Genomic DNA, 27,756 nt, shown 5'->3' with positions numbered 1-27,756 from the left:
TCTAATCCGGAATCTCTGTTTAGGAAAGGTTTAATAGTGTTAATATAAAATTGATTCTTTGATTTTTCTTGTCTTCGAGAATTTGTCTGTGTGGATCATTCTAGTTTTCTCCCGGTTTATTCTATGTCCAGTTCACGTGGCATGCTCTGTATGATGAATTTTGTGTTTTAATCAGTTTTGTACTATGTTTATTTTATTTTTGTCGCGAGTTTTTTTCCCGTTTCTCCAATGTATGTTTCGTTGTAGGAACACGGAATTTAATAGATGACGTTTTTGAGATTCTCTTTGGTAGGTCGCTGTTTTTTTTTTTACCAGGTTTGACATTAAGGTATTATAGGATTTCCACCGGACGTCTATGTTGAATTTCTTGGCTGGCGTTTGAGTTTTTCACTTAAATTTTGCAAGTATGGTAGGTAAATAGTAGTAGGGGTAATGACTTTGTGATCTTTTCTTTCTTTCGTGGCTTTCTTCAAGGAGTTTTTGATAGAGAATGTGTAACCATTCTGTTTAAAACTCTCTACGATCGTTTGGCGTTCTTTTGCGATATAATTAACATTATACTATGTTTTATCGAGGTTGGATGATAAAACTGGAAGTGTAGGTATGTTTGTGTGGGTGGTATTTCTATATACAGTTCTGGTGATTTGTCTTGCTTGTTTGCTGATGAGTATGTCAAGAATCTTGATCTTAATGGGGAAGCACATTTTAAATAAACTTTTATAAGACACACGTTTATATGTAATTGCAAACTGCTAATTATGTTCATTTCACGAGAAAGAGCGAGAGAGAGAGGAAGGAATAAGTTTTACACATATGTAAATTATTTAATTAAAGTTTGTGACGGTTTTTGTCAGAGAGTTTATTGAAATATATCTGCAAACACCATCAGTAATAGTTAATGTGAAATTATTTCAATATAACCAATAAAATAAGTCTGTTGTAGAGCTTCAAATTTTAATAATGTTCGCTAGGACTCTGCGAAGTATTGACTGTAGATTTATGAATGTTTTAACTCTCTAAGATAAAGGAGCTTACAGTATCACTTAGATGTAACGCGAAGCGTCGAGCAATGGATCTTCTACATACTGATAAATCGGCTATTGAGTTTCAAAGTAGCCATATCGATTGTTAGATCCTGTCCAGAAGATTTGAAGTAATGGTACTGTTCGTCAGTTTCATATTTTATCCATTGGTCATATATTTATCATTTAGCTTTAGAATCTGTAGAAGATTTGAAAAACTTCGCAAGAAACACAACTTGACCTTACTAAATGGACATTGTAGTTATATAATACACGTATGTCCACAACACATTCTGACGTTTTGAGTGTCGTGACAAATTTTTGTGACCATTGTTATTATTGATGAATTGTTAACCCTAAAGTAAAATAATTATTTCTTCGTGTTGATAGATTGATTTGTCGTGCACGTGACCCAGCATGGCCAGGTGATTAAGGCACTCGACTCGTAATCCGAGGTTCGCGGCTTCCGATCCCCGTCACGCCAAACATGCTCACACTTCTTGCCTTAGGGGCGTTAATGTGACGGTCAGTCCCACTATTCTTTGGTAAAAGAGTAACCCAAGAGTTGGCGGTGGGTGGGGATGACTATCGGCCTTCCCGTTAGTCTTACACTGCTAAATTAGGGACGGCCAACGCAGATATCCCTCGTGTAGCTTTGCGCGAAATTCAAAACAAATCGAACTTGTCGTGCACGTGGTCAATAATTTATTGTGACTGGAACTTCATTGTTTATTGTGACCACAATGTTATAATGAACGGTACAACTTCTGTGTTAATCAGTGGATTACGTTTTGTGTTTCATGAATCTGTTGACCATAACGTTTTTCCCTTTTTCACCACGGACGATGTGAGAAAGAATTACCGAAGTTAAACTCCTTACATTCTTCATGAAGACAAGTACACAAGTTAAAGGTATTATGCTATGGTTCGATAAATATAGTAAAAAAACAAACAAAATAAAACGGATATGTACCGTTGAATTCAACAGAGGCACGCCATGTACGAGTTAAAGAACATTGAAAAGTCATGCAATTTATTTGGCAACATCAACTATTATATTGTTTTTATCGTGCATTCTGCTACATTTGAATAGGGGTGCGTGTATACTGTCATCTCAAGTTAGAAAGGCTTGCATTCGAGGAAAAAAGACATTCATGACTATACTTGTCTGTCTATCTAATAAAATGACGTTTAGAAACATACTTTCTTAATGTATCTGTTTGTACACACACACACACACACACAGATATATAAGTAAATAGGATGACATTTATGTATAAAGGAAATAAATATATTTCCCAACAATATATATCTGTATGTTTCACAGTTTGATTGGTCTGCTCTCCAAGGGTCATGTTATGACTATAGTAATAACTGTTTGGTGGCACCCTTATGACGTTATAACTCTGGTACAAGGGTACGTGCAACAAGTGAGCCTTGCTGTAATAATAAGAACCCAATGGCACTGTGATCCGTAGACAACAAAACTTTCAAGTTTAATAAGGACTATAGTTAACTCATACCCAGTCAGGAACAGTGGAAGGTTATATTGGTGACGTGTTTATAGTGACTTTTGTTTTTAATACAATGTTTTTCAAGGTATATTTGTATTAACCATCAAACCTCGTTAGGAACAAATATTTTTATATATTTTTCTTTGTTTTACTGACATGAATTTAAGTCTGTTATTATCTTCAGAATAGTACTTTGGAAATTTTTCCATAAAAAAATTGGCATAACGTAATATCTACGCCCTTCATGGCGTTTTTGGCGTGGCTGTGAAATGACTTATGAACGTTTTTGTATTCCAGATGTGAATTTCACTGGGTTTACATTGTTATAATTTCTTTACACTAATGAATAGATGTGATGTGAGTCTAGCAGTGATTTTAGTATTTTTGCAAGTGGTTTAGCTTTTATATTATGGAAGAAAGGAAGAACCTTTCACAGGAGTAAATTAGTAGAGTTAATACTATTCTTGAAATCCTATATAAATATATGGCTATTATTGTGCAAAAGGAATTACAAAATCACAATACCTATACTCTCACTATATGAAGCCTAATTTTCTTTTTCTAATTTACCTTTATCCAGGGTCACTGATAATTGATAATTTATCCACTAATAACAGATAGTAAATCGAATGAGTAATTCGTTATTTTTCACATTTTTTTGCTATATTAAATAGCTTGTATGAGTACTTCGCAAGAATAGTTGTATCAATGCCATATCTCCAAACACAATGCATGTAAGAAACTACGTGGTTACATATAGTGTGGGTTTTCAGTTGTTGGGAATGTTCAGTATTCACGAGTGTATAAAATTGATGATAAGCTCGAGAATTTATTTTTTCACGTTGTGGTTGTGACATAGAGCAGGGAAAAATACACCTTAATTTCACTATCATCCCACATGAGTTTCTATGGTGATGTCAGAATCAGTAGCATTGCCTATGTAGGGATGGCTTGGACTGTCCATTGAAATGACGTTTTAAATATCTCCTTAATATATCATCACAACTTTACAGTACTGTAAAATGTTTTCTTTTATAACAATTTGCATGAAATGAGTCACAAATTCTGGAAATGTTTCTAGATTTCATAAGAAAACCTTTGAATTTATTGTCCTTTTTTATGCTTCTGTTTATTAGATGATAACTCAAAATTATAAAACGTTTGTGTCAACAAATGTCACCAGCTTGACATAGTTTTAAACGGAGTATCCACTCTAACAAGTAATAATCAGCTAAAAAAGTATCATTTTTATGTAAATGATGCTATCATAATCCCTTGAAAATTATCTTTCTTCCAGAAATTTGGTGTTTGTTTGAAAATTTTAAACAAACTGGCAGTGAAACAGAAATTGCCAGTCAGAATAGGTAAATTGGTAGATTTCAGTCCACGTTCACTGCAACATGCCCATGGTTACGGTGGCTGTGGTGCCCCTTATCCTGGACTTTAGCTACAGGTGTGTGACTTACGTTATCCTTAATATACCCCAGTATTTCTTTTTTGTATTGACTTCTGAACCACAGTCACAGACTTGGTGACTGCAAGCCAAACGACGCATTGAATCTTTCTTATACATACTGGGTAACACTATCCATATTATTGAAATCACAAAACAAAAACTTTGTAGAAGAAAGTCGATTTCCATTAGCATTGTATACTAGACGATCTTGCGCAGTGGCCTTGGAAGTGTTTTGTTTCAAGAATAAATAAAACTAAAATTAACAGTGACACAAGTTTATTTCTTGATTTTGAGATTCATATGTCATGCTGCGTTCTAGCCTACAGATTGCATAACGCTCGTGATTCAAAGCATGCGCATGTTCACTGACGTTACTACGGTACGTATTGCAAACGTGACGTCATGTTAATGTCGATTCAGTGACTGACTGACAACCGCTACTGTGTACTGGTGTGAGAAGTTAAAACAGGTTACACTCTCTGTGTGGATTCATTTACATGATGAGAGGACCTCCCAGAGAAGGATCTGTTCATTCATTTTACCTCCTCTGGGATCTAAACATCCACCCACGTGGTTGCCGTGCGTGGTGACCCCTGAAGGGGAGGAAGGAATCCTGGTGATTGAGGGTCACAACTCTAACATACCACTTTGGCCTTGGATTTCTAAGGTTAAGCTGGTCCACTTGGGCTAGGGTCAACCAAGTGCCAGTGTTGGATGTTCTAACAAGTGTTGTGGACATTGTATCTGATGCTGGTGTTTGGGTATAGTGCTCACGGAATCCTGGCGTTGCTGCAATGCCCTTGTATGGCATTGTAGTGTGTCCCTTCTTTGGGGTCCATGTTGGGCACCGAAAACCTTTTTATTATGGATCTTTCAAATGAAAACTTAAATGAAAAAATAGTCCACAGGTAAACGACTACGTCATGAACATTTTGAGCAGCAATCTTCAACATATGCAACAACTGTGCCTCTTTTTTTTTTTTATACTGTATTCTCTTTCAGACAAACCTTTAGGAAAAATGCCTCCCTTTTTTATTCAGAAGGGACTAGAGGGATTTGCTGGCTCTCCAGAGCTAGTCAAAAAGCTTCACTCTGGTGGCATATTGGTGGAAACATCCACATCTAAACACAGTGAACTCCTCTTACATTCATAGGTGATTGGGGATATACCTATTAAGGTTACGCCTCATGCTACTTTGAATTCGTCGCGAGGAGATATTGTTGGGAGAGAATTGAAGAATATCCCCGAGTTAGAGATTATTGCTGGTTTCTACACCCAAGGAGTTTCTGCAGTGAGGCATATCTCCACTTGCAAAGATGGAACTATGATGCCGACCAATATCCTCATTTTAACATTTACAACACTTCGGGGCTCGGCATGGCTAGATGGGTTAAGGCGTTCGACTCGTAATCTGAGAGTCGCGGGTTTGAATCCCCATCTCACCGAACATGCTCGTCATTTCAGCCGTGTGGGTGTTATAATGTGACAGTCAGTTCCACTTTTCGTTGGTAAAAGAGTAGCCCAAGAGTTGGCGGTGGGTGGTGATGACTAACTGCCTCACCTTTAGACTTACACTGCTAAATTATGGACAGTATGGCCATACATTCCAAACCATCTCATGTTTACATGGTTTTTTGGTTACTCGAAGACATCATGTCGTTGTTTCTACACGTGTGCTCATTGCAGTGGCAAGGATCACGATACCTGTGAGTGTGAAATGGACCCTCATTGTGTTTATTGCAATGGCTCTCATGCATTCTACTTTCGTTCTTGCCCTAAATGATTGGAAGAAAAAGAGGTGCAGTGTTTGAAGACGATTCAAAACCTTACTTACCCTGAGGCTCGAAAGTTGCTGTCCGCCACATCATCTTAGACTGTGTTGCTGCACTTCGTTCCACTACTACAGTGGGAGTGCAGACTAATCTTTCCGTTCCTCGAAAATAATCGTTCTCAAGCCGCATGAAAAGTCTTTTGACCTTCATGGTTCAAAAAGTTGATGAATCAACGTCAACACCCATCTCTGTTCCTAACATTCATTTCAGCAAACCCCAAGATCCACTTCCTTTGGTTCCAGGTACGGGCATTTCCTCGGATACATTTTCTTCTCCCACCCTAAGATCCAAAACTATCATTCGTTCGCGTCCTTAGTCGCTGGAATCCTTTCCGACAACAAAGACCTGCCAAATCGACCCAGGTCTGGATTCATGGAGGTCAACAGACCTCTCTCGAATAAAGAATGTAAAGAAAAACACGTGGTCGTAAACAGAAGGGTTCTCCACCCAATTCTCCTACACATAAAAATAATGGCTACCTTGATACAATGGAACCATCGAGTTTTACGTTTTAATCGTGATGATATCAAAACACTGATTGCTTCCTACTATCCTGTATATTTTTCTTTACAGGAAACATTTCTGAAACCTACCGATACAGTCACCTTTCGGCAGTTTTCTTTGTACAGAAATGACAGGCTGTGTGATGGAGGAGTGCATGGAGGGGTGGCACTGTTGGTTGATCAACATGTGCCCACCCTGTCTTTGCCGTCTTTGCCACTTGACTCACCCCTTGAGGCCGTAGTTATAGTTATCCATGTTTTTTTGGGTTATACCATCACTGTTTGTTCTCTCTACCTGTCGTTTGGAGAGACCTGTGATCAAACCTTGATGCTCTTGTTGAACAGTTGCCATCTCCCTTTTTAATCCTGGGGTACTTTAATGGACATCATCCCCTTTGGGTAAGTGCTTATACTGATGGGAGGGGTTGCTCCATAGAGTGTATGCTCTCTGATCATAACCCCTCTCTTTTCAATACTGGTTCTTCTACTTATTTTCATGCACCTAGCCAGTCCTTTACTGCTATTGATCTTTCAATTTCTCCCCTTTACTATTCTCCCACTTTTCATGGATGGTTGACAATAATCCGCGAGGCAGTGATCATTTTCCTGTAATTTTGAGAGAGACTGGCTGTGGTCGATGCCACCCTATCCGCATGCCTCGGTGGAAGCTGGATCAAGCCAACTAGCCCTCTTTCAATGCTCTCATAGAACTTGATCCTGCCATCGTCTGTAAGCCATTAATAGATGACTGTGTGGCAGCAGTAACTGACTTATTTTTTAGGAAGCTGCTCAGTGTATTCCTAAAACCTCGACACGTTATCCACAATATCCTCGTCCATGGTGGAATTCTGTCTGCCACATGGCACAGAAGGCTCAAAAATGGGCCTGGGATACTTTTCGTAGGTATTCTACACTCTTGAACTGTATTGCTTTCCAGCAGGCTCATGTACATGCTCGATGGATAAGACATCAAAGCCAGAAGGAATTTTGGATTAAGTTCACAACCAGCGTATCTTCTATCACCAGTTCCAAAGTCATATGGGACAAGATTCGGAAGGTCAGTGGGCAATATAATTCTATCCTTCTTTCGATCTTGTTCTCTGATGGCCACGAAGTAGCTACTACCCGAAGCATCGCTGATACTCTAGGTGAAAGCTTTTGCCGGGTATATAGCACCTCTGTTTCATCCTCCATCTTCTTAGCCATCAAGACTTGGGAAGAACGACCACCTCTTTCCTTCTGAGCTGATTGTCTCCATGACTATAATCGCGCTTTTATACTGGTGGAACTCAAAACTGGCCGTTCATTGGTCTGGCAGTACATTATTTGGACCTGACGATGTAAACTACGAGATGCTGCGCTATCTGTGTCCTGAATCTCTTGCTATTCTTCTGATTGTTTTTAACCAGATCTGGCAGGAGAATCTTTTTCTTGATGTCTGGTGCTAGGCTGTTGTCCTACTTTTCTCTAAGCCTAAGAAGGATTCCAAGGATCCAACTGCTCTCAGTCGTTTACTGAAGTGGACCACAGCAAACGGTTTTAACTTCTCTCTCTCTCGCTCTAAAGTTGTTCACATGCGCTTTTGCTGCCAATGGGATGTTCAACCTGATCCTGAACTTTATATTGGTGAAGTTGTGCTACCTGTGGTTTCTGATACAAAGTTCTTTTGGATTATCTTTGACTGTAAGCTGACCTTTATACCACATGTCAAGCAGCTACGAGTCAAATGTACAAAAGCACTGAACATTTTTTGTGCCCTCTCTTCCACCACTTGGGGAGAAGATTGATTCAACCGGAAAACTCAATATGGATTACTGGTCTAAGGCTCTGCCAGGACTTCGGCTCTGCTCCGGGACTTTCTGCACTTCTCCAGTTCAGATAATCACGAACCTCCTCTACACCTCAGCTGTTTACAACTGTCTTTATTGTATGCTTTGAAGCTTCGATCCTTACTACAGCAATGCCACCTGGGGTTGTGTTTCTTTTCCTCAGTGGGCCATGCTTTTTTAGGGCAATCTGTCATTGCTCCTTTTGGCCTTCATATTCAGATGCAGTTGGATGAATTGGGTCTGTCCTTGGATAACATTGCTGTATCCACTGGTCAGCCAATCCCACCATGGCTTATTGAAATTCCCAAATACGACCTTTCTTTAAGTTATCTAAGTAAAGCAGATACTCCCAATTGGAAATACTGTTTTTTATTTCCTGAATATCTTTCGAACCATCCTTCCATTCCTATTTATACAGATGGTTCGAAATCAAATGACTATGTGGGCTGTGCCATGGTTTGTTGTGGTTTGGTAGTTGTGTGCAGAACTTCCTCTACAGCTTCTGTGTTCACTGTTAAACTGTATGACATTTCTCTTGCCCTGGATCACATAGAAGCAAAGCAGTATCAAATTGCACAATTTATACTGACTCACTTAGTTCTCTACTGACTTTGGAATCGCTTCGCGGCAGTTCTCGCACTGTTCTCGCCGATATTCAAAACCGACTGGCCTATTTCTCTTTAACATCTACTTCTATCCAGTTTTTCTGGATACCGGGCCACGTTGGTATTCGCGGGAACGAGCTTGCCGACACCGTAGCTAAATCCATCTCCTCTGGCACTATCACTGCTTTGGCTGTTCCATACACGGACTATGATCCTGTATTCAAGGCTCGGCTCTGTGCCATTGGCAGTCGATTTGGAATGAGCAACATGAGAACGAGCTTTTCCAAATAAAACTCTCTATTGGACTTTGGCCTCTCGCTTCCATAAGGATCGGAAAGGGAGGAAGTTGTTCTTACTAGGTAACTCTGGCCACATTTTTTAACTCATCATTTTCTTTTACCTGGGACTGATGCACCAATGTATTGTCTGTGTAACACTCAAGTGAAAGTAAGCCATATTTTACTTTCTTGCCGTCGTTACGACTTTCAACGATGGCACCATTTTAAACATGTTTTGTCCCAAGGTTTATCCGTATCGTTAGACAGTGTTATTGGTGATGGTGGCACTGTCCACCTTAGAAATGTTTTTAATTTTTAAAGATTATTAACCTTTTTAATGCTATTTTAGTTTTTTAATTTATAAATTAGGCCCTTTTTTAATGTTGTTCCCCCTAAAGAATTAAAATACAACTAGTTCGATTTGAAATTGGGAAATGATCGTAACGTCAAATTACTCGAAACCAGGACTGGTGTCTAACGCTTGAACTACCCATTAGTCATCCTGGCGAGTTAAGATAATTAAAGTTATGCTTCAGAAAGTCCTTTACTACTTGCATTACTGTATTTTTCTCTTACCGCTTTAGATTAGATATAAAAATTGGGTTTAATGCTATTTATGTTTTTAATTCAAAAATTAATATTTTATTTTACCTTAATTTCTTTTTTATGAATTTTAATAATTTTAACTCTTCAACGGATGTTTGGCGCAGATAGCCTAGTTACTTTGAGCCGTGAAACAACAAACCAACCAACCAAAAAACAGGTTACCCTTTTGGGTGACCTTTGGCCCCCTGATTGGAAATAACTTGGTACTTAAATCTTAGTACTTAAAGCTTAGATAAAATACAGGCTTCTATATGTTTATTTATTTAAGTTTCGTCTACTCTTTCCAATATAAAACCAGTTTATATAGTAAACAGTATCTTGTATCCATATTGCATATAAACTTTAAAAATTTGTTAATCATGACCTATTCCAAGGTAGTACTGATTCATAAAACCAATGATAATTTATTATAATCAGATTACTTTGTTTTGGTGTTATGTGAAGTTTCATCAAAAGAGTTTAATCTCTTGTGCAGGCTGGTTTACAACATATAAAGTCGTTAATGAAATGCTAGCTATTTACGTTAATCACCTTTTACTGCAGGATTCCGTAATGTTTCTAAAATGAGAGAAGGACGTTGTCACCAGTTTACTTATGTGTGAAAAATAAGTGTGTTTGACGGTGAATTACTTTCGTCACAATCATATGATGCAGATTTACTGGTAGTATTTTACTTACAAGTGTGTAACTAGAAGTGATTTCGAAATACTTTTTATAAAAGGTGTTACTGTTTTTGGGACACGGTTTCATTTGCTTGTTTGTTTGCTTTTGGAATTTCACGCAAAACTACACGAGGGCTATCCGCGCTAGCCATCTTTAATACAGCAGCGTAAGACTAGAGGAAAGGTAACTAGTCATCACTACCCACCGCCAACTTTTGGACTACTCTTTTTACCAACGAACGATGGTTACGACCGACACATTATAACGCCTCTACGACTGAAAGGGTGGGGATGTTTGGTGTGACAAGGATTTGAACCCGCGATCCCTCGAGTTACAAGTCGAGCGCCCAAACCATCTGCCCTACGTTTTTATTGGAGGCCACTCACATTATTCTTCGTTTTGTCTTTATCAGGTGAAGATAATGGCTTTCTTTTTCTGTTTTGTGTAAAATGATTGTTGGCTAGAATATTGAATGGTCTACAATATAAAACCTGTTATAATTCCAAGAAAAAAATTCTTTTGTTGTAAAAAAAATTAGTAGATAACGAATGAGTAACTGATGTATTCAGTGTAAGGCAGTATAATGAGTTTGAGACATTTTTACGTCACAGTATTTGGAATTTGATAAGTGAAATATCACCAAAGCTGTACATGATTTGATCGGTATGGATAGCTTTTATCTATGAAACATCTGCAAAATTCAGTATCGCCGATAGATATTTTATGAACTTGTATGTTGGAGATTTAGTAGAACAAACAGTTAGTTATTTGTTTTATTAGTAATCCATACATTTCTGGTACTCTATGGCCGTGACATATAACTGTGTTCGCATTTTAATGTTTTTATTAGAATGGAATAATTTTATTGAGCTGTGCAGCTGTTTTGTGTGAAAATTTGCTTCATTTTCTTAACGATATAATTTCGCTCACTTTCGTTTTCATCCTTATTTTTGGTCATTTGCTGTGTTCTACTCTTTTACAGACAATTAACAAGGTTTGCATTCCTTCTATATGGCGGAGTTGATAATCACAGTGGAATATTCCATGTCGACAGTCGTACTCCTTTTTTCTTTAGGTACGATCAACAGTGTGGAATATTTTATATCGACAGTCGTACTCTTTTGTTTTTCTTTAGGGATGACCAACAGTGTAGAGTATTCCATGTCGACAATCGTATGTTTTGTATCCGTAGGGATGACCAACAGTATGGAGTATTCCACGTCGGCAATCGTATGTTTTGTATCCGTAGGGATGACCAACAGTATGGAGTATTCCACGTCGACAGTATGATGAACTTTGTTGAACTTTCTTTCAGCTAACGTTATATTAACTAATATGTGGCGTAGTGATTAGAGTGCTGTTGGACTATCAAAGGCTTAAGCCGAGATATGCCGCTGAACCTCTCCAAATTTTAAAATCTGGGGTTGTTATAAACGACATTTAGTTCACGTCTTGCGCAGTATGGTGGTGAGGGTGCTCAACCCGCAATCTGCGACTTAGAATCCTCTAAGCCCTTTTGATTGGTAATGTAGAGTAGTTCAGGAGTTGGCGGCGGTGTCAACTACCAGCATTCTCTCTAGTTTATCACTTCAAAATTATTAGTGGTTAGTGTAGATAGCTTTCAAGTAACTTTGCGCGAAAGTAAATAAAGAAACTCAATCTTGCTGTTCAGTAGAACAGTCAGATTTAGTCGAAGCCAAAGTGACGTACGTTATAATACGTATCTTTATTAATTTTGCTCACTTCTCCACTCCAGTGGTTCAGGGATACGTCAGAAGAAGTATAGCGCTAAAAACCAGGTTTACGACACCCGTGGTAGGCACAACTTGCATAGCCCATTGTGCTTAGAAAGAAAGAAACAAACTAATAAATTTGGTTTAGAACTAAACATGAAGGGGTATTTAATATCTCTTACAGTGAAGATTAAAATGAGAAGAAAAAAACAGATTTGGTTATGTATAACATAGTGATATTTTACTAAGAAAAAAACAGATTTGGTTATGTATAACATAGTGATATTTTACTAAGAAAAAAACAGATTTGGTTATGTATAACATAGTGATATTTTACTACCAAAAAAACAGATTTGGTTATGTATAACATAGTGATATTTTACTAAGAAAAAAACAGATTTGGTTATGTATAACATAGTGATATTTTACTACCAACCCTCTTTTTTTTTTTTGTAATTGATGGAACTGACACAGCTTATCTCAATATTCAGGACAGCTGACAACATTAAGTGACAAATACACAAAATTAAGACGTGTTGTTTTAAATCTACTTATGTACATATTCTTAACCTATACCTGCATCTTAATTTTGAGTATTTCTGTTATTCTGTAATATTGAGACATGGCAAAGTTCTGTTGTACCGATGAATAAACACACACACACACACACACACACACACACACACACACACACTATCCTGCCAGTTTCTTCCGTGTAGATGATTCCCGCAGGAATTGCATTTATCCTTTCACCGTTTATGACGTCATGCAGACATTACTGACGCTCGCGTATTATGAAAGCGACTGCTGCTAAGGTATTGATTATGGCACTTGGTAGTGGGAATGTGCCTTCGGTGTTATAGGATTAAAAAGTCGCAACTCACCCAGCCCAACCTGTTAGACCAAGAGATATCAACAGGACACAATATTGCTATAATCGTTCAGGAAATGTGCTTCTGGTGGTGGTGGAATATGTGAATGAATCTCGTCACTTTCAGTTTCTCTCGTCAGTTCTGTTATCTACTCTTTTTTTTTTATGTCATCGCTTCATTTTTGCCATCATTTTTCTTAATCACTTAACGATTTTCAGAATCATTCCGCTGAGTGGCGATACTTGTGCGTGTCTTGTTGCATGCGCAGTTTGCAAAAGTAATAAACCTGATAAGCTTCAGAAGTTATTAGGTTTTAAGTAGGATCGAGTAACTTTAATTGTATTATATATCTTAGACTTCTCTTCGTGCCTTTTCCACATTTCATTTCGTTTCTATCTCAGTTTTTTGTTTCTATACTTTTTAATCTGGCTTTTATGCTTTTCACTCTCGTACCCACTTCCATTAATCTTCAGCACTTTTAACCTTCAATTCCACGTACCTCTTTTATCTCCCGTGCTGTTTTGCTACTTGTTTTGTTTTTGTCTGTCACTCATCATTGTTGATCACCCTTCCACCAGTTCTGGTCTCAAAAGATAAGTAATCAAGGAAAAATAGGTCTCGTTGGAAGTCAACTTATAGATGTCTGACCGAGTGGGTTTTATAAGTAAGAAAAGAAGTGAAAAGTACAGAATTTCCTTTAAAACATGATACATAAGCATCGGAACCGGGAGTGCGGAGTACAACACTTCACTTTTACAATATTTGACTTCTGTAACAACTGGAAATTATTATATTAATTTTCTGAGAGACATGCCCTCAGACTCTTATAGATTGAGCCGCCTTTGGCACCAGGGGAGCTGTTTTCAGCAGCTTCTTATACTTTCAACCTCTCATTGTAAAGTTTAAATGTTTAACCAAGCACTGCAACTCCTCCCTACACCATTGTAATGAATTTCAATACACTCATTATTTTGAAATGCATGATGGCATTTGAAAGTAAGAATATATTATGGTGATTGTGAGGTAATTAGTTTAACTTATCTGCTAAACCGTTTGTAGGTTGCCCGCCCCTTCGTTGATTTTAGGGTTCTTAGTAATATTTGAGTCCCAAAACCGTATGGAAATATCATCGATATTGCATTAATTCCACCTATTGATGGTAGGAGTTTCTGAAGTATTTTTCATGGAAAACGAGTGATTCTAGTCAGTTTTATTTTGTATATAAAATATCAAATTTATTTATTACGATGCATTATGTAACTTCACCGGTAGTAATCAGTTGGTGGGTCAAAGTTAATTTTAGGTTTACAATGCTATGACTCATGGTTCGATTCGCAGAGGTGGACAGAATGCTCATAAGCTATTGTATAATTTTTGCACTAGAAACAAACCACCCACTAGTTGTTATGGTATTTAAACAAATTTGTGTTTTGAGAGTTAACAAATCATACGACAAAATTAATTGATTTTTTGGGTTATTTGTATTTGACTGTTTGGTAAAACAATCAATTTAGCTTTCCTTGTTGGTGCATATAACACGAAACTGTCATTATGTAATACTATTTGCGTGGAATAAGTTGCATATAAAAAAAGGGTAAATTTGTATAATATTTTAAAAACATGTAAAGTTGTTTTAGCTTGGTTTGTTGCCTTAAAAAACAATTTGACTTAAGTTATTATTTACGAAAGTCAGTGATGGTACTTTCTTCACACTTTCATACAGAATTGAAACGTAGATAGCTATAATTAATGTTAAGGCGTTTCTTTTTTTTGGGTCTGTAATTTGTAAAATTTAATTGCGTCATATAATGATACTCAATGCTTAGCTTTTTCGTGTTTTAAATGCATGTTTTTATTACTGTTTCTGTATAAACTGTTGGACAGACGTACACTAAATTTACATAAGTCTCTGGATGTGCCTCACGCCATCTAGTGACAATACATTACTTAGTTTTCATGATATTTTAAAGTTTGTGTTTCTTTTTATTTGTTTGAAAACTACCGAACAAATATACACCAAATTAAAACAGCTTGCGGTTGTATCGCCAAGATGTGTGGTGTGAAATTGTTGTTCGACTGGTTCACGTCTATGGGCGGGATGGATATTTGTGGTATCCACTTCCTCGACTGAGACTAGTGTAGTCCTGTCGTTTTAAAATCTGTTTTTTAGTGCCAGTTCTAAGTTTCTAACTGTCTGTGATTCTGATTTTCAGCGGTTGCTGTGCTAAAATGAAATCCATCGCATTATCATCACATAATATTATGGTATCATTCGTAGAGACGTATCAGTGATAAGGATAGGTGATAGGGGCCCCAGGATAGAGGTTCTCATGGTGCTAACGCCGCTATAGCTTTATATACTCATGGCTCAACTGACGTTTTCTTCGTTAGCTTGTAATACACTTAGTGTCAAGTTGGTTCATCAGATAACTGTTTAGCTACGTTACATATGTAACATCTCTAGTTGGTTCATCTGAGAGCTGTGTCGCCTTATATATGTAGTGTCTATAGTTTATTCATCTGCAATTGTGTATCCCTATTCGATGTGTAGTTTCTATAACTGGGTCATTCTAGAGTTTTTTACTTGTTTAATAATTATACACCATCTGAAGTTTCAAATACCCCGAGTTAATTGTTGAAATTCACATCTCAGCAGTTTGTCGACACGACAATTTTTGTCACGCTTACTTCATTTGTTAGGGTGGTTTAGGTCAACCATCAGCCAGTTATTTAAGTAAAAGATGAGTAAGAATGTTTATTGGATCGAACTGAACAATTAACTATATCATTAATAAAATTACAAGCCTGATGTCGTGTCGAGGTGTGACACGTGTGGGGCTTAATATTCAAAACAGTAACCCGAGAGACATCTCTACAGGGTGGCCCGTAAGTCCCTACCCATCCATATATCTTATGTATCCAGTGTATCTGTGTGTTATCCCTCATTCTCATTGCGCTCATGTACCCACGTATTTGTCACAAAACGCTCTTCAAGTGTAAATGGACTTACATCGGCCATATTTCTCTGAAAAAAAAGAAACAAATTTATAATACATGCGCAATTGAATATAACATAATAACATATGGATGGGTAAGGACTTACGGGCCACCCTGTAGTGCTACTCTGTATGCTCCTTATTTGCATCACGATGACGTCAAACATGTCAGGGAAAAGTAGTATGTTGTATTTGGTTGAATCTTTTCGTTTAAATGGACGTCACAAAGACGAAGAAGCCATGGAATGACTTGTAAAAAAGTGAATCTTTGTGGAGAGTCAAGTGGCATAACTTTCTTTGCATTGAATCACAATTACAGAAGTGAAAACGAATACCCTACATCTGTCGAGAGGTTATTGACTGTTGTTCTTCAGGGCTTGTAAAAACTGAATATAATATACCATTGGCTGAGAACATTGTTTAACTTCTTTGTCCGTTCACGGTTTCCGCCATCTTAAATGGTACCAAAGTAGCGAACATTTTGTCTCGTTCAAACAAAGTGGAGCAACTATCAAGTGCTCAGCTGCTTGTCGTTCTATATCAGAGGTTTGTTTGAGTTCATGCTGCAAAACCTACCGAAGTTACTGGCTGCTTATAGAACAATAATACATTGACATTTTCCAATAAAAGCCATAATTTGTCACTCCGGTCGAGTTCCACCCAATTACTTCAATGTTATAGCCTGCCGTTATTCAAAATCACGTAACAGGAAAGACCTGTCCCACTGTAAAGCAAAGTATAAAAATTATAAGACAATATCATATATATATTTGCTTATTTGAGACGTGTGTTTTTTTTTTTTTAGCGTTTTTGCTCTGTTGGTTTAGGATGAAAAATTGGGGATGGTGAGTTAACACTTCCAATGCATAATTGTTGATTTCTGGTAATTGTACACACTTAAAGCAACATAAGATTAAATTAGTTCTCCCATATTAATTGGTTCCTCTGTATCATTACAAATGAAAAGATAGATATTTATGGATAAACGTGTACAAAGACAATAAGTTAGTAGAATAACTTAAAACCTGAAAGAGAATGAGTGGGAAGATTGGTGGGTTTGGCGTTTTATGGCGCAAAGCAACTAGGCTATCTGCGCCGAAAGAAAATGAGAAAGCAATATGTGGTTACGTTATTGTTATTACGTGGTTAAGAAAATGTATTCGTTTGATGCTCAGTATGATTTTTTATATTTTTTTATTTGGCCATTATAACTTGTTCTGTCAGAAGATAGTATGAAGTAGGAAGTTATATTTATAAAAGTTTTGTTTTCCTAGTTAACTACCTTTAAATTATGGTCAAAGCAAGCTGTTTATAATTGTCACAACTAGAAATTAACTCAGTAATGCATGTAGCTTCTTTAATACACGATTCTTACTTAAAATGATTAGAAAGCGTTGATTCGCTAGCTGAGTTATCTCGCTGGCGGAATTTCTGTTGGTCCTAAATCAATTTACTTAAAATAAACAGTACAAAATAATCTTCATAATAAGAATAAAAAACGTTGAACATATGTGATATTTATTAAACAGTCTAACCATTATTGTTTATGAAACTAACATCAAACAAATAACAGATTATAACCTACTACTTCCCCGGTGGGACAGAAATAAGTCATCGGATTTAAAATGTTAAAATTAAGGGTTCGATTCCCCTCGATGGACACAGCAGATAGCTCGATGCCACTTTGCTATGAGAAAAACATAGACATACATTCACTTAACCTACTTAAAGAAATAGATACAAATTAGATGTTCAATTCGAGCGCTGACATCGATTCCTGGCATTTAGAAATTATGACATCATGGAGTATTCTTAAAGTGTTTTGTTTTTATTGGCAAGTGACATGAGCATTCTGCTTGGTGGCGTTTCATTCAGAACTTACCCACGGTTTCTGTGTCACTATTATCTTTGAGATCCTTGTGGCACGTATCACCCCTTTTACTCCTCGGATAGGGACCAAGTGTTATGTGATTAAAATGTTATTCTCCACGTTAAAGTGGTATGTGTTCTTAATATTCAAACATTAAAAGACAAAGTCACCTGGTAGCCATGTGCTGTTTTCTGCTGATCGTATTGTATCACATGTTCATCATGCTTTGTTACCTGCTGGCAACATATTTTATCATTACCTGGTTATGTGTTTGTCACCTTTTGACCATTCTTGATGATGAGAAACCCACTTGTATTAAAAATGTGTCTCAGAACGGCTGGTATTGGTATTAGCACTTTTATTGATAAGCAGAGAACAACGTCTCGACCTGAAGATAACCTAGGAAGGTCCAGTCGTTGTTCTCTGCTTATCAGTAAAAGTATTTATACCCATACCACCCGTTCTGAGATACCTTTTGACCATGTTTTATTATCTGCTGGTCATGTACTTCTCACTTTCTAACTATATTTTATCACCCGCTGATCGTGCATTTCTCGCTTTTTAATCATAATTTGTCACCCACTGATCGCGTATTTGTCACTTTCTAACCACATTTTATCACATTTGCTACCAACTGGTCATGTTTCATATTTCACCTGTGTTTACTGGTGTCAAATTAAATGACCAGAGGTAGGAACATGCAGCATTTTTTTTTCTAAATATGAAGGTACAAACTTTATTAACAAATGCAATGCTGTTACGGTAACTTAGAATATAGTGTAATTGTTATTTTTTTTTATAAACGTTTATAGATGAAGGAATCATAAACCTCTGGGAAAAGATAATTCTCGTGTTGTAAGAAAACCAATATCGAATATTGTAATATCGAAAACACTCTCCTTCATGTAACTAAATTATGGAAAAGGAAATTGAATTGGATTAACGGAATTTGTGTAAAGACTACTTCAAGGTTACACATTAGGTATCAAAATAATTTATTTTAAGAGCAACAAAAATTATTTGTTTAATAGTTAGCTTATTTTCATTTAAATCTATTTGAAAGTACTTTGTTGCTTATGTTCAGTTAAACTAAACATAAGTGGGCTGATGTATAATTTAGCGATGCTGGTCATGTGGGAAATTAACAGCTCTTCCAACTGATTGAGGTTTATACGAGTCTTAAAAATACGAACCCAAGAATCAACCTCGGACAGATAATATATAAAATATATATCATTCCTTAACGCACGAGTTCTTATGGTCATTAGTACTATCTTTATACTGGCTGGTCTTTCGATTTCTGTGAGATAGTTCAGGCGGAATCAAGTGAAATTACCTCTCATCACATAACTTTTCGTTGAGGCATGGCCATCGGCTAACCAATTCATTCGTACAAGCTGTAAATGGTACAACTTTGTTGCATATCTAGTGTAAACTGTGATTCATCTTAATTGTTATCTGGTTGACACGAAATAAAAAACCTGGTTAAAAACAAACAAACGAGATGTGTACTGCGAGCAAAAAAAAAACAAACAAATCGAACTCGATGGTATAATCGGTGATGTGAAAAGCATCACTTGTTTTGGTTTTGTATGATCACTTGAGTTTCAGCATTAATGAACATTAATAAATTATTAGTGATGTAACAGACTTGTTCAATAATGTATTTATTCCAAACTTCTGATTCTTAGGGATATAATCAATAAACCGTGGAGGCAGATCAAACTACCGTGAAAAATGTAACGAAAGTCAGTTACAAGAGACACAGACCGAAGCTTGTGTGAGAAATAAAGCATTTATCAATTAATGTTTGATGTTATAATTCCTTGCACATCACAGATGCATGCCGATATAATTAATCATTATAATTTATGTTTGTCTTAGAAACTAAACTCTCTAGGATGAACATATCTTATGAGACTAAGTTTGTGAAATATTGAGTCTCGATTTACGCACCAGTGTGTGCATTTTAATTTAAGTCTTACATTTTAGATGTCATGAAACATATGGTTTTGCAAGGTATTGCAAAGCAGTGTAATTTCACGTCTTTATTTTTAGGTATAGGAACATACTTTGTTTGTAAGATAGCGTGCGAGGGTCACCAGCTTATCAAGCTTTATAACATTTTGCGTATTATAAAAATAAAAAGTAGGTACTCAAAAATCGTGAAGACTTTTGCTCTGTCAAATGATGATAAAATTATAGTTGCTGCTAGAACTAGGTAGGCAATAGGTAGCCTATTGAAGAAAGATGATGCTGTGAACCTAATTAAGGAATCTGAATACCTGAAAAGCGTCATATAGAACGGAGATAGAGCGCTGTGCCAAGTAGCTCTTCATATCTAGCTGCTGATCGCTTGTAGAAAATAAAATACTGGTAACTTTTGTATTGTTTTAATTCGGCTATTCCTATGTAGAGTGGACTAGTGCACTCGCCGTTAATAATGAACGAGAACTATTAATTCATCTTCGTAACGTACATCAGTCCTTTTCAACTCTGTAATCAGTGTTATAGATGTTCTTTATGTGTTCCAAGTATGGAATTACAGTAGTCGATATATCTTTGTGATTGCTTTATCATTTCCAGAGTATGTATGGTTACCAGCGTCTTTTTTGTAAGTAAATAACCATTGTAAACCTCATCATAGGGTTGCATATAGAATGATTAAGTTACGATGAGTATTGCGCGTCTTCGCCTTGTCTCTCATGAAGTAAGCCTAAGCAAGGATGCAACAGCCGATGTCTAAGGCCAGGTTTTTTGTGGCCCTGGTGTATGGAAACTTATAATGGGGTCATTTAAATCTTAGTTCAGCTTTATAGGAAATATGCAATAGACAGTATGTTGAAAAAAATTGAGTACAGAGTTAATCAAAAACAACTTTATAATGCGAAGGATTTTAATGCTTTGATGCAGTGCGTCCTTTGTATCCTCTCCAGTGCTCGTTCTGAGTATTTTCATCATTTTATTTTTTACTGTGAATATTTGTCAAACTCCGCTTTATGATTTCTGACTGAAGACAGTACAAGAAAAGCAAACATTTGAAAATCGCAAATAAATAAATATTACTCTCTGAAACACTGAGTTTAAATATTTTTTTCATAACGCTTCTTTGTCGCCTATCCTCAACGCCAAGCCTGAATCTTCAATAGTTTTACATAACGTTATGTATTTTCTATTTATGTGCATTCTAACTGCAGTGATCTTAACTTGCATCTCGCATATCTGCCTTCGATGTGGTGTAGTAAGTACCTTACTGGATTTTTTTGTTTCACTGCATTACTTATGTGGTTCTGATATTTGTGCTTAGATGTGTATTACTAGCACACGCGAATAAGTAGCTAAAGTCAAGAAATAAACAGAAGCTAGTTCTATGTCATGACTTATATATTTTATACGTATTTAAATGTGCTTTTGATCCTGTTTAACACTATGGATCAGAACCCTTGCTGTACGTTTTTCGTTAATTTTAGCGTATCCGTAATAATTTTATAAGGGCTCACTTTTCTATAATTTCGTCTTCTCTCATAGTAACGAAAAAATAAAAACATTTCATAATTAATATATTTCACGGGTATCTATCAGTTCGGATACACAAGAGCTTCAGCTTTGTGTATGTATTCTTATCAACATGTGATGTATTAGATTAGCACGAAACTCCTATGTTACGCTGGAAATATCTCGTGCATTATAATAGACAATGTTTTATTTAGACGATGTACTTAGTCGATTGTTTGCCTTCTTTCGTTTTTACAAGAATTATAATCATTTTCATTATTACCGTTTGCGACAAGAATGTTATAAATTTGACGTGAAGATTCCAAAGTGTATTGAAAAAAAAATAAGCTAGAAAAACGGAACAGAAAACGAAAAACAAAACATAAGAGTTTACCTTTAAGCTGCCGAAGAATTTTAAATGCATTTACTGCACGGATTGCTATGAAATATATTCTTCTGTACCATAGTGTTGGTATTAATTTAAAACCAAGGCACGGCAGTGTATAGAGGAGTTAAAAAACAGGACCTCTCATCCCCCCCAAACAAGAAATTTGATTGTGAAAATAACAATGGAGAGTTGATTTTGAACTATATGTAGTTTTTACCAATGGTAGAAGATTTCAGTTCCAGTCTTGTTTTAACTTTTAGACAACAGTTATAGTTATGCATTTTAACCAAAACAGCTGGAGCTATTTTATGTTTTTAACCATAACTGTAATTATGTATACCACCTTTAACAATGACAGCTGCAGTTGTTTTGTCTAACCTTAATAACAACAGCTATAGTTATTTTGGCTACTTTCAACACTAACAGCCACAGTTACGGCTTCTACTTGTAACCGTAGTTATCTCCACTTGTAACCCTTAACAGTATAGTGATTTTCTGTTTATGCACTGTAATAACTAAAAACCTATGGCGTTGTCGTCTATTCATAACCACCAACAGCTGTAGTAACAAACATTACGTTGATCCGTCAACTAATTTGAAATGAATGCAGATCCTAATTTAGAACAGTCTGACACCGACTTTTTATGTAAATTATTTTCAGGGCTCTTGTGGTTTGCTTACCATTCGCAATTAACATTAATTATTACTAGCTGTAATTTTATTGAAGATTTTTAGCAATTCTTTTATTAAAAGTTACGACATAATTAAAGTAATAGTTTACCATTAAACTGCTTTATTTGGAATTGTATAGTCCCGCGCCCCTGTTTAATCCATTTCTGCTTTGGGTAAGATTTTCCGTCATTCTTGTGAGGGAAAAAAAAAAACATCTTCTGCTGAAGTCACAAAACATCTTATTGCTAAACCATCCATCCCGAAAAGAAATACAAGTATTTTCTATCAGTTACCTACCAGTTTTTGTTTACAAGTATTTTTATCAGGTACCTACCAGTTTTTGTTTACAAGTATTTTTATCAAGTACCTACCAGTTTCCGTTTTTGTAGTTTTATAGCATTCAAAACACACAGACAGGCAGAGGAGAGGAAAAAAAAACAAATTTGATTCATGATTGTAATAACAGTTTACTAACTCTTTTTTTCGTTCTAGGAGACCGAATTCTTGGAAATATCCAGCATACGTGACACCAGGACAGGAAAGTATGCCAGGGTACCTAGGGTAAGTTTATCCAAAATAAACTTGGTTCTAACAATGTTTTTTATTCACCACCCGTGACACTAGGACAGGAAAGTATGCCATAATATCTAGGGTAGGTTTATCTCGAGTAAACCTGTCTTACCTTCTTTTCTTATTTTACCGTACGTGACAACAGAATGGGTAATTACGTCAACATTTAGGAAAATTGTTGATTTTATCCAACACACGCGACAACAGAAAAACAATTGGTAAAGCTTATATATAAGAAATAATCGTGATTGAACGCCGCGCCTGGTAAGTACAGTAAACCTAGCTAATGTAGAAAATACGTAATATATGTATGTGTGACGAAATGCTAATTTGTTTTTTATGAAATCGGAGTATGAAGGTTATAAACTATTTGTTTGATCGATTAGCACATCAAGTTCACTTTTATTTTTAGTAAAATACTAATTACTGATTTTTATTTTTAAACTAATTCTAATTGCATAGTTTTTAATTATAGTCAAACTTTCTTTTGACAGTATTCATTTACCTAGTTTGTTTTTAACTAAGTTGAACTCCTTTCTACACTGTTTATTATATTTTGTATAGATCATCTGTCGAAAAGTCATTATTTAGAAGTCAATTTTGTCTTTATAAGTTTTACATTTACTTTCTAATTACATTCACACAGGTATGACTGTTGTAATTAATACTTGCACATTTTGTTTTCCTGTCTGGTTGTAGTATTTCATACTTCAATCCACAAATTGTATAAAATCTGAAGGTAGTTCTGTATATTTAAAGTAATTAAAGCAATTGAGTGACCCGCCTAGACTACTTGCGTATAAGGTTAGAAATGTGGAATTTTGAACAAATATGATGGTCATGTGGGGCGTCTCAATGATCGCGAGGTTAAGCCTATTCTACAACACTCAAAACAGTCGATCGAATTATTTTGTAAGAGCACCAGATTTAGCGAAACTTTCAAACACTGGTATCAAAACAGTGATTAAAATTCAGTGATGCAACTCCTATGTACCTACTGACAATATGGTGATGGTAACGACACTTTTTAAGTGCCTTTAAACAAATGAAGAAGTTCGCAAACAAATCATTAATACGTAAATTCTGCTGTCTGATGTGTGTCTTTGAGGAATGACGGATTCATTCTTTATGTACCTCTCCTTTGAAGTGCATATAATTTTTTGCACTCGCCCATTCCTTACGCACATGGTTACGTCATCCATATTTCCCCACACCTAGTTACCCTTTTGCGTATCTTAATGAAGTTTAGAAAAGCTTTTTACCCACGCATACAGGTTACTATTTTTATTACACTTGTAGCAGCGTGTAGTGGATACGTTTCACTTATGCTGTATTTCGTATTATTAATCATGTTCTAGAAAGTAAACATTGAGAGTCTGAGAAAGTTGAATGGATACTTTTGTTCTGAAGAGTCATTTCCAAAGTGATGTGAGCGGGTTGAGTAACCAGAATCAAAAAAGAAAGTGCTGGTTGGTTAACGCGATATTGTTATATAATCATCATTATTTAGTTGAAATTTAATATTTGCATAGAAATATGTTTCTGTCGTCATTACTGGCTAAAATGAGATAAGTTACGTATAAAGTCAGCCAGTTAACTCATTAAACAAGTTTTTTTGTGACAACAAATGTTTTTCCTGGTGAACTAAGAAGTTATTACATATTTATTGCTCTTACGTTATTTTTTAATCTAATATCTTCCTGGCAAAAAAATACGTTTTTTATACCATTAGTATAATGTCAACGAAACTTTCTTCATTATTAAGAAAGATACTTGTTTTATTTGCTCAAGGAATGTGTGTATTTCGCAGCTTGTTTTCAACCGTACATTAACCTTCCAGTAACGGTTTGTTGATCAGTGTGGATGCACAAAGAACTGTGCTGTTAGTATTATTTTTTTTCGTAATGCATCACAATATACGAGTGTTAAAATATTAATAAAAAATTAGATTTACTACAAGATGTCACTGCATTGTCTTGTGCATATTTATCTATGACAATGACTAAATGCGAGTTAATCTTAATTAATTAGATGTCCAACTGTAAACTCAATAAGATGAAGAGTACATCGCTAAGAGTTGAGCGGTCATAAATAAACAAGTTAAAATAGCATATGAAAACATTGTAGAAATAAGAACCGGTTGAGAAGGATTGGCTTTACTGCAGTGGCTCCCTCTAGAGTTAATGATATTATCAATTGTATCTGAGTGCTGTAACTGAAATTGAAAAACAAGGGAATTATCAACACACACGTAACTTTTAAATGATAATTTGTTGTATCTGTGTGTTTCTGTGTTGTTTAACACATCCAGCACTTCATGGTTGTCTGATTGCTTAATGTTACAGTTGAGTAACACACATCATTTGCTAGAGATGAGTAAATCAATATTGAGGTTTTTGTACAACAAAAAGAAAATTCCAGATAGTTGTCTCTTTCTGTTTCTTTGCTAGGTCCTTATTATGAAAAAGACCTTAAGGAACAGTGATTGTTTTTTAGCTGGTTTTAAAATTTGAACATTTCATCTTCATATGTACTTAGTGGTGTCTTTGGGAGCGAAGAAACATTTAGCCCACAAACAAATTGACATAAAAGTGTATTTGTTTCAGTAGTAACCGATGTGTAATTTTGTTTATTACGTGCTGTCAAGGATCATTGGTTTACGATGTATTATTGACATGCGATATCCATACATGTTCTAGTATTAGTTATTTAGAATTTTTTGTTAAAAGTAAAAGGTCATTTAATAAAACAAACTAGTGTTATCTAAAGAAATAATTATTGGAAGCTAAGGTAACTCAAAGCAGTAATAAATTGTTATAAAAAATAGTATTATCTAAAGAAAACAGTGAACGAGCAGCCGCAACATTTGGATTTTTTTAGGTAGTATTAGACCACATTAATATAGAGATTTTATTTCTTTTTATTAACTATATTTTTTACACCTGAGGTACCAATGGAGGGGCACTCTTATACCATATTTGCTTTTACTACTCATTAGGATCTCTACCGGTCTACCTCAAATTGAAATTCGTTTAAGCAGTATCAGTGGTAAATTAATTTGAGATCTTGGGCGTGGTCAGTACGTCAATCAGAATGAGTTGATCTCCTGAGCCCAAAACTGTAATTGGATATCTCAGATCGGTCAAGATATGATGGAGCTAAAAGTTTGTATACTTGAAAAACAAGTTTAACAAACAAAAACTCACAATGCACTAATAAGTTGTTGTGAAAAACAAGTTCTTTGTCTCCTTTCTGAGCACTGTCTTTTTTATGCTTCCCAGTGGTACAGCGGTATTTCTGTGACCTTACAATGCTCTTGAAACTGGGTTTCGATACTATTGGTGGGCAGAGCACAGGTAGCCTATTGTGTGGTTTTGTACTTCTAAACAAAAACATTTTTTTAATCACCGTACAGTGAAACATCTGAACATTAAACGCTTAAAAATGATTTTGATAATAATTACTTTACACTTGCTGGTTCTAGTCCACATCATAACAGCCGTTCTTAATGAAAAATTATGGTTTATATGTATAATGATTAGTCGGTACTACGTCTGTCATATCCCGGTTGGCCTGTGTTCGACATTTGAGTTTAGGGTTTCTCTCCCGTGAACTTAATTCACTTGAAGACGAAATTATCAATGGCACTGTATATAAACCATTCGTATGCATTTAAATGATCTTTTGAATATCTTACAAAAGTGAGGGTTAACCAATAGGAGATACTTTAATATGTCTGTATCCATACTAGATGTATTTCTGCAAGGTCCCTAAAAGTGTTCTGCTTCAAGAGTAATTAAAACCAAAATGAAGAGCGTCAAATATTTTTATTTCTTCCTTTTGTAATTCGTCTGTCATTACTATGTTTTACCCTACAGAGTACATAATTCTTCTAGCGATTCATGGCATGTGCACGTTTTACTGACATCACGAGAGTGGAGATTGCAACGTTAAACATCCCTTATGTGACGTCATTTTTGTGTCTACTGACTCGCTGACAAACAACTTACCACTGCATACTGTTTGATGCGATTGATTAAAACACGCAACCCCTCCAAGCGGCATTTGGCCCCATTTCGGAAAAATAACACTTTATTTTCGATGCAATTAATATTTTCGTACTTCACAGAGATTTTAATCGTCGTTTTTGTTTCCTGTGCCATAACATTTATAAAGACAAACTGAAATATTCTATTTTATATTCTGTATCTGAGCAAACTAAATATATTGTTACCCGTGTAGAAAGCTTAGGATATTGTTATACCCAATGTACTACTTGCACGTTGGACGAATGAAATAAAAACTCGTTTATAATAAAGGACAGGAAATTGCTGTAATTTTTTAAACGAAATAAACATTAAACGTGCAATAAAAATACATAATAATTTGCAATTAAGTCGCAAAACAGTTGTCCGCAAAATGCTAGTTAGCGAAAGACATAGAAAATCAGTTGCTTGAACAACGGAAAGACTGTTTGTATTTCTCTTTACAACTAGATGAATCAACATGTGTTAGTGACACTGCACAGTTGATATTTTGGGTTTGATGTGCAATTTAAGATCTTCAAGTAAGGGAAGAAATGCTTGGCTTTTCTGGATCACGAGATCAAACATGTGGAAAAACATCTTTGAACATTTTCTTGAAATATAAAAAAGAAATTCAATGTAGATTTTAAAAAACTGGTTTGCCACAAGATACGGTGGCAAAGAGGCGAGATTAGAATTTGTTTCTCTTTTCAAGCAGCATTTAATTGAAAATAATGTGAAATCCACGCTGCCATCTTTCCATCGCATTTTGCTTCAGGAAAATTTATGTGCTCAGATGTCTAAAAGTGATGAATTGAAAAAATTG

At 35.8% G+C, this 27,756-nt stretch overlaps 1 protein-coding gene across 7 annotated transcripts in view; it reads left to right on the top strand.

The window, feature by feature from the left end:
* Plc21C (Phospholipase C at 21C) overlaps positions 1-27,756 on the top strand; it is a 268,910-nt gene that overhangs the window by 120,184 nt on the left and 120,970 nt on the right. For all 7 annotated transcript variants that reach the window (XM_076455602.1, XM_076455601.1, XM_076455600.1 and 4 more), the window contains one exon: positions 22,828-22,896. In XM_076455602.1, coding sequence (XP_076311717.1) covers positions 22,828-22,896 — 69 coding nt within the window. The remainder of the gene's footprint in view (positions 1-22,827; positions 22,897-27,756) is intronic.

The sequence above is a fragment of the Tachypleus tridentatus genome, chromosome 9 (assembly GCF_004210375.1).
Source record: "Tachypleus tridentatus isolate NWPU-2018 chromosome 9, ASM421037v1, whole genome shotgun sequence".
In the NCBI taxonomy this organism is placed as follows: Eukaryota; Metazoa; Arthropoda; class Merostomata; order Xiphosura; family Limulidae; genus Tachypleus; species Tachypleus tridentatus.
Note: the sequence above shows the minus strand (reverse complement) of the source record. Positions and strands in the feature narration are given on the sequence as shown.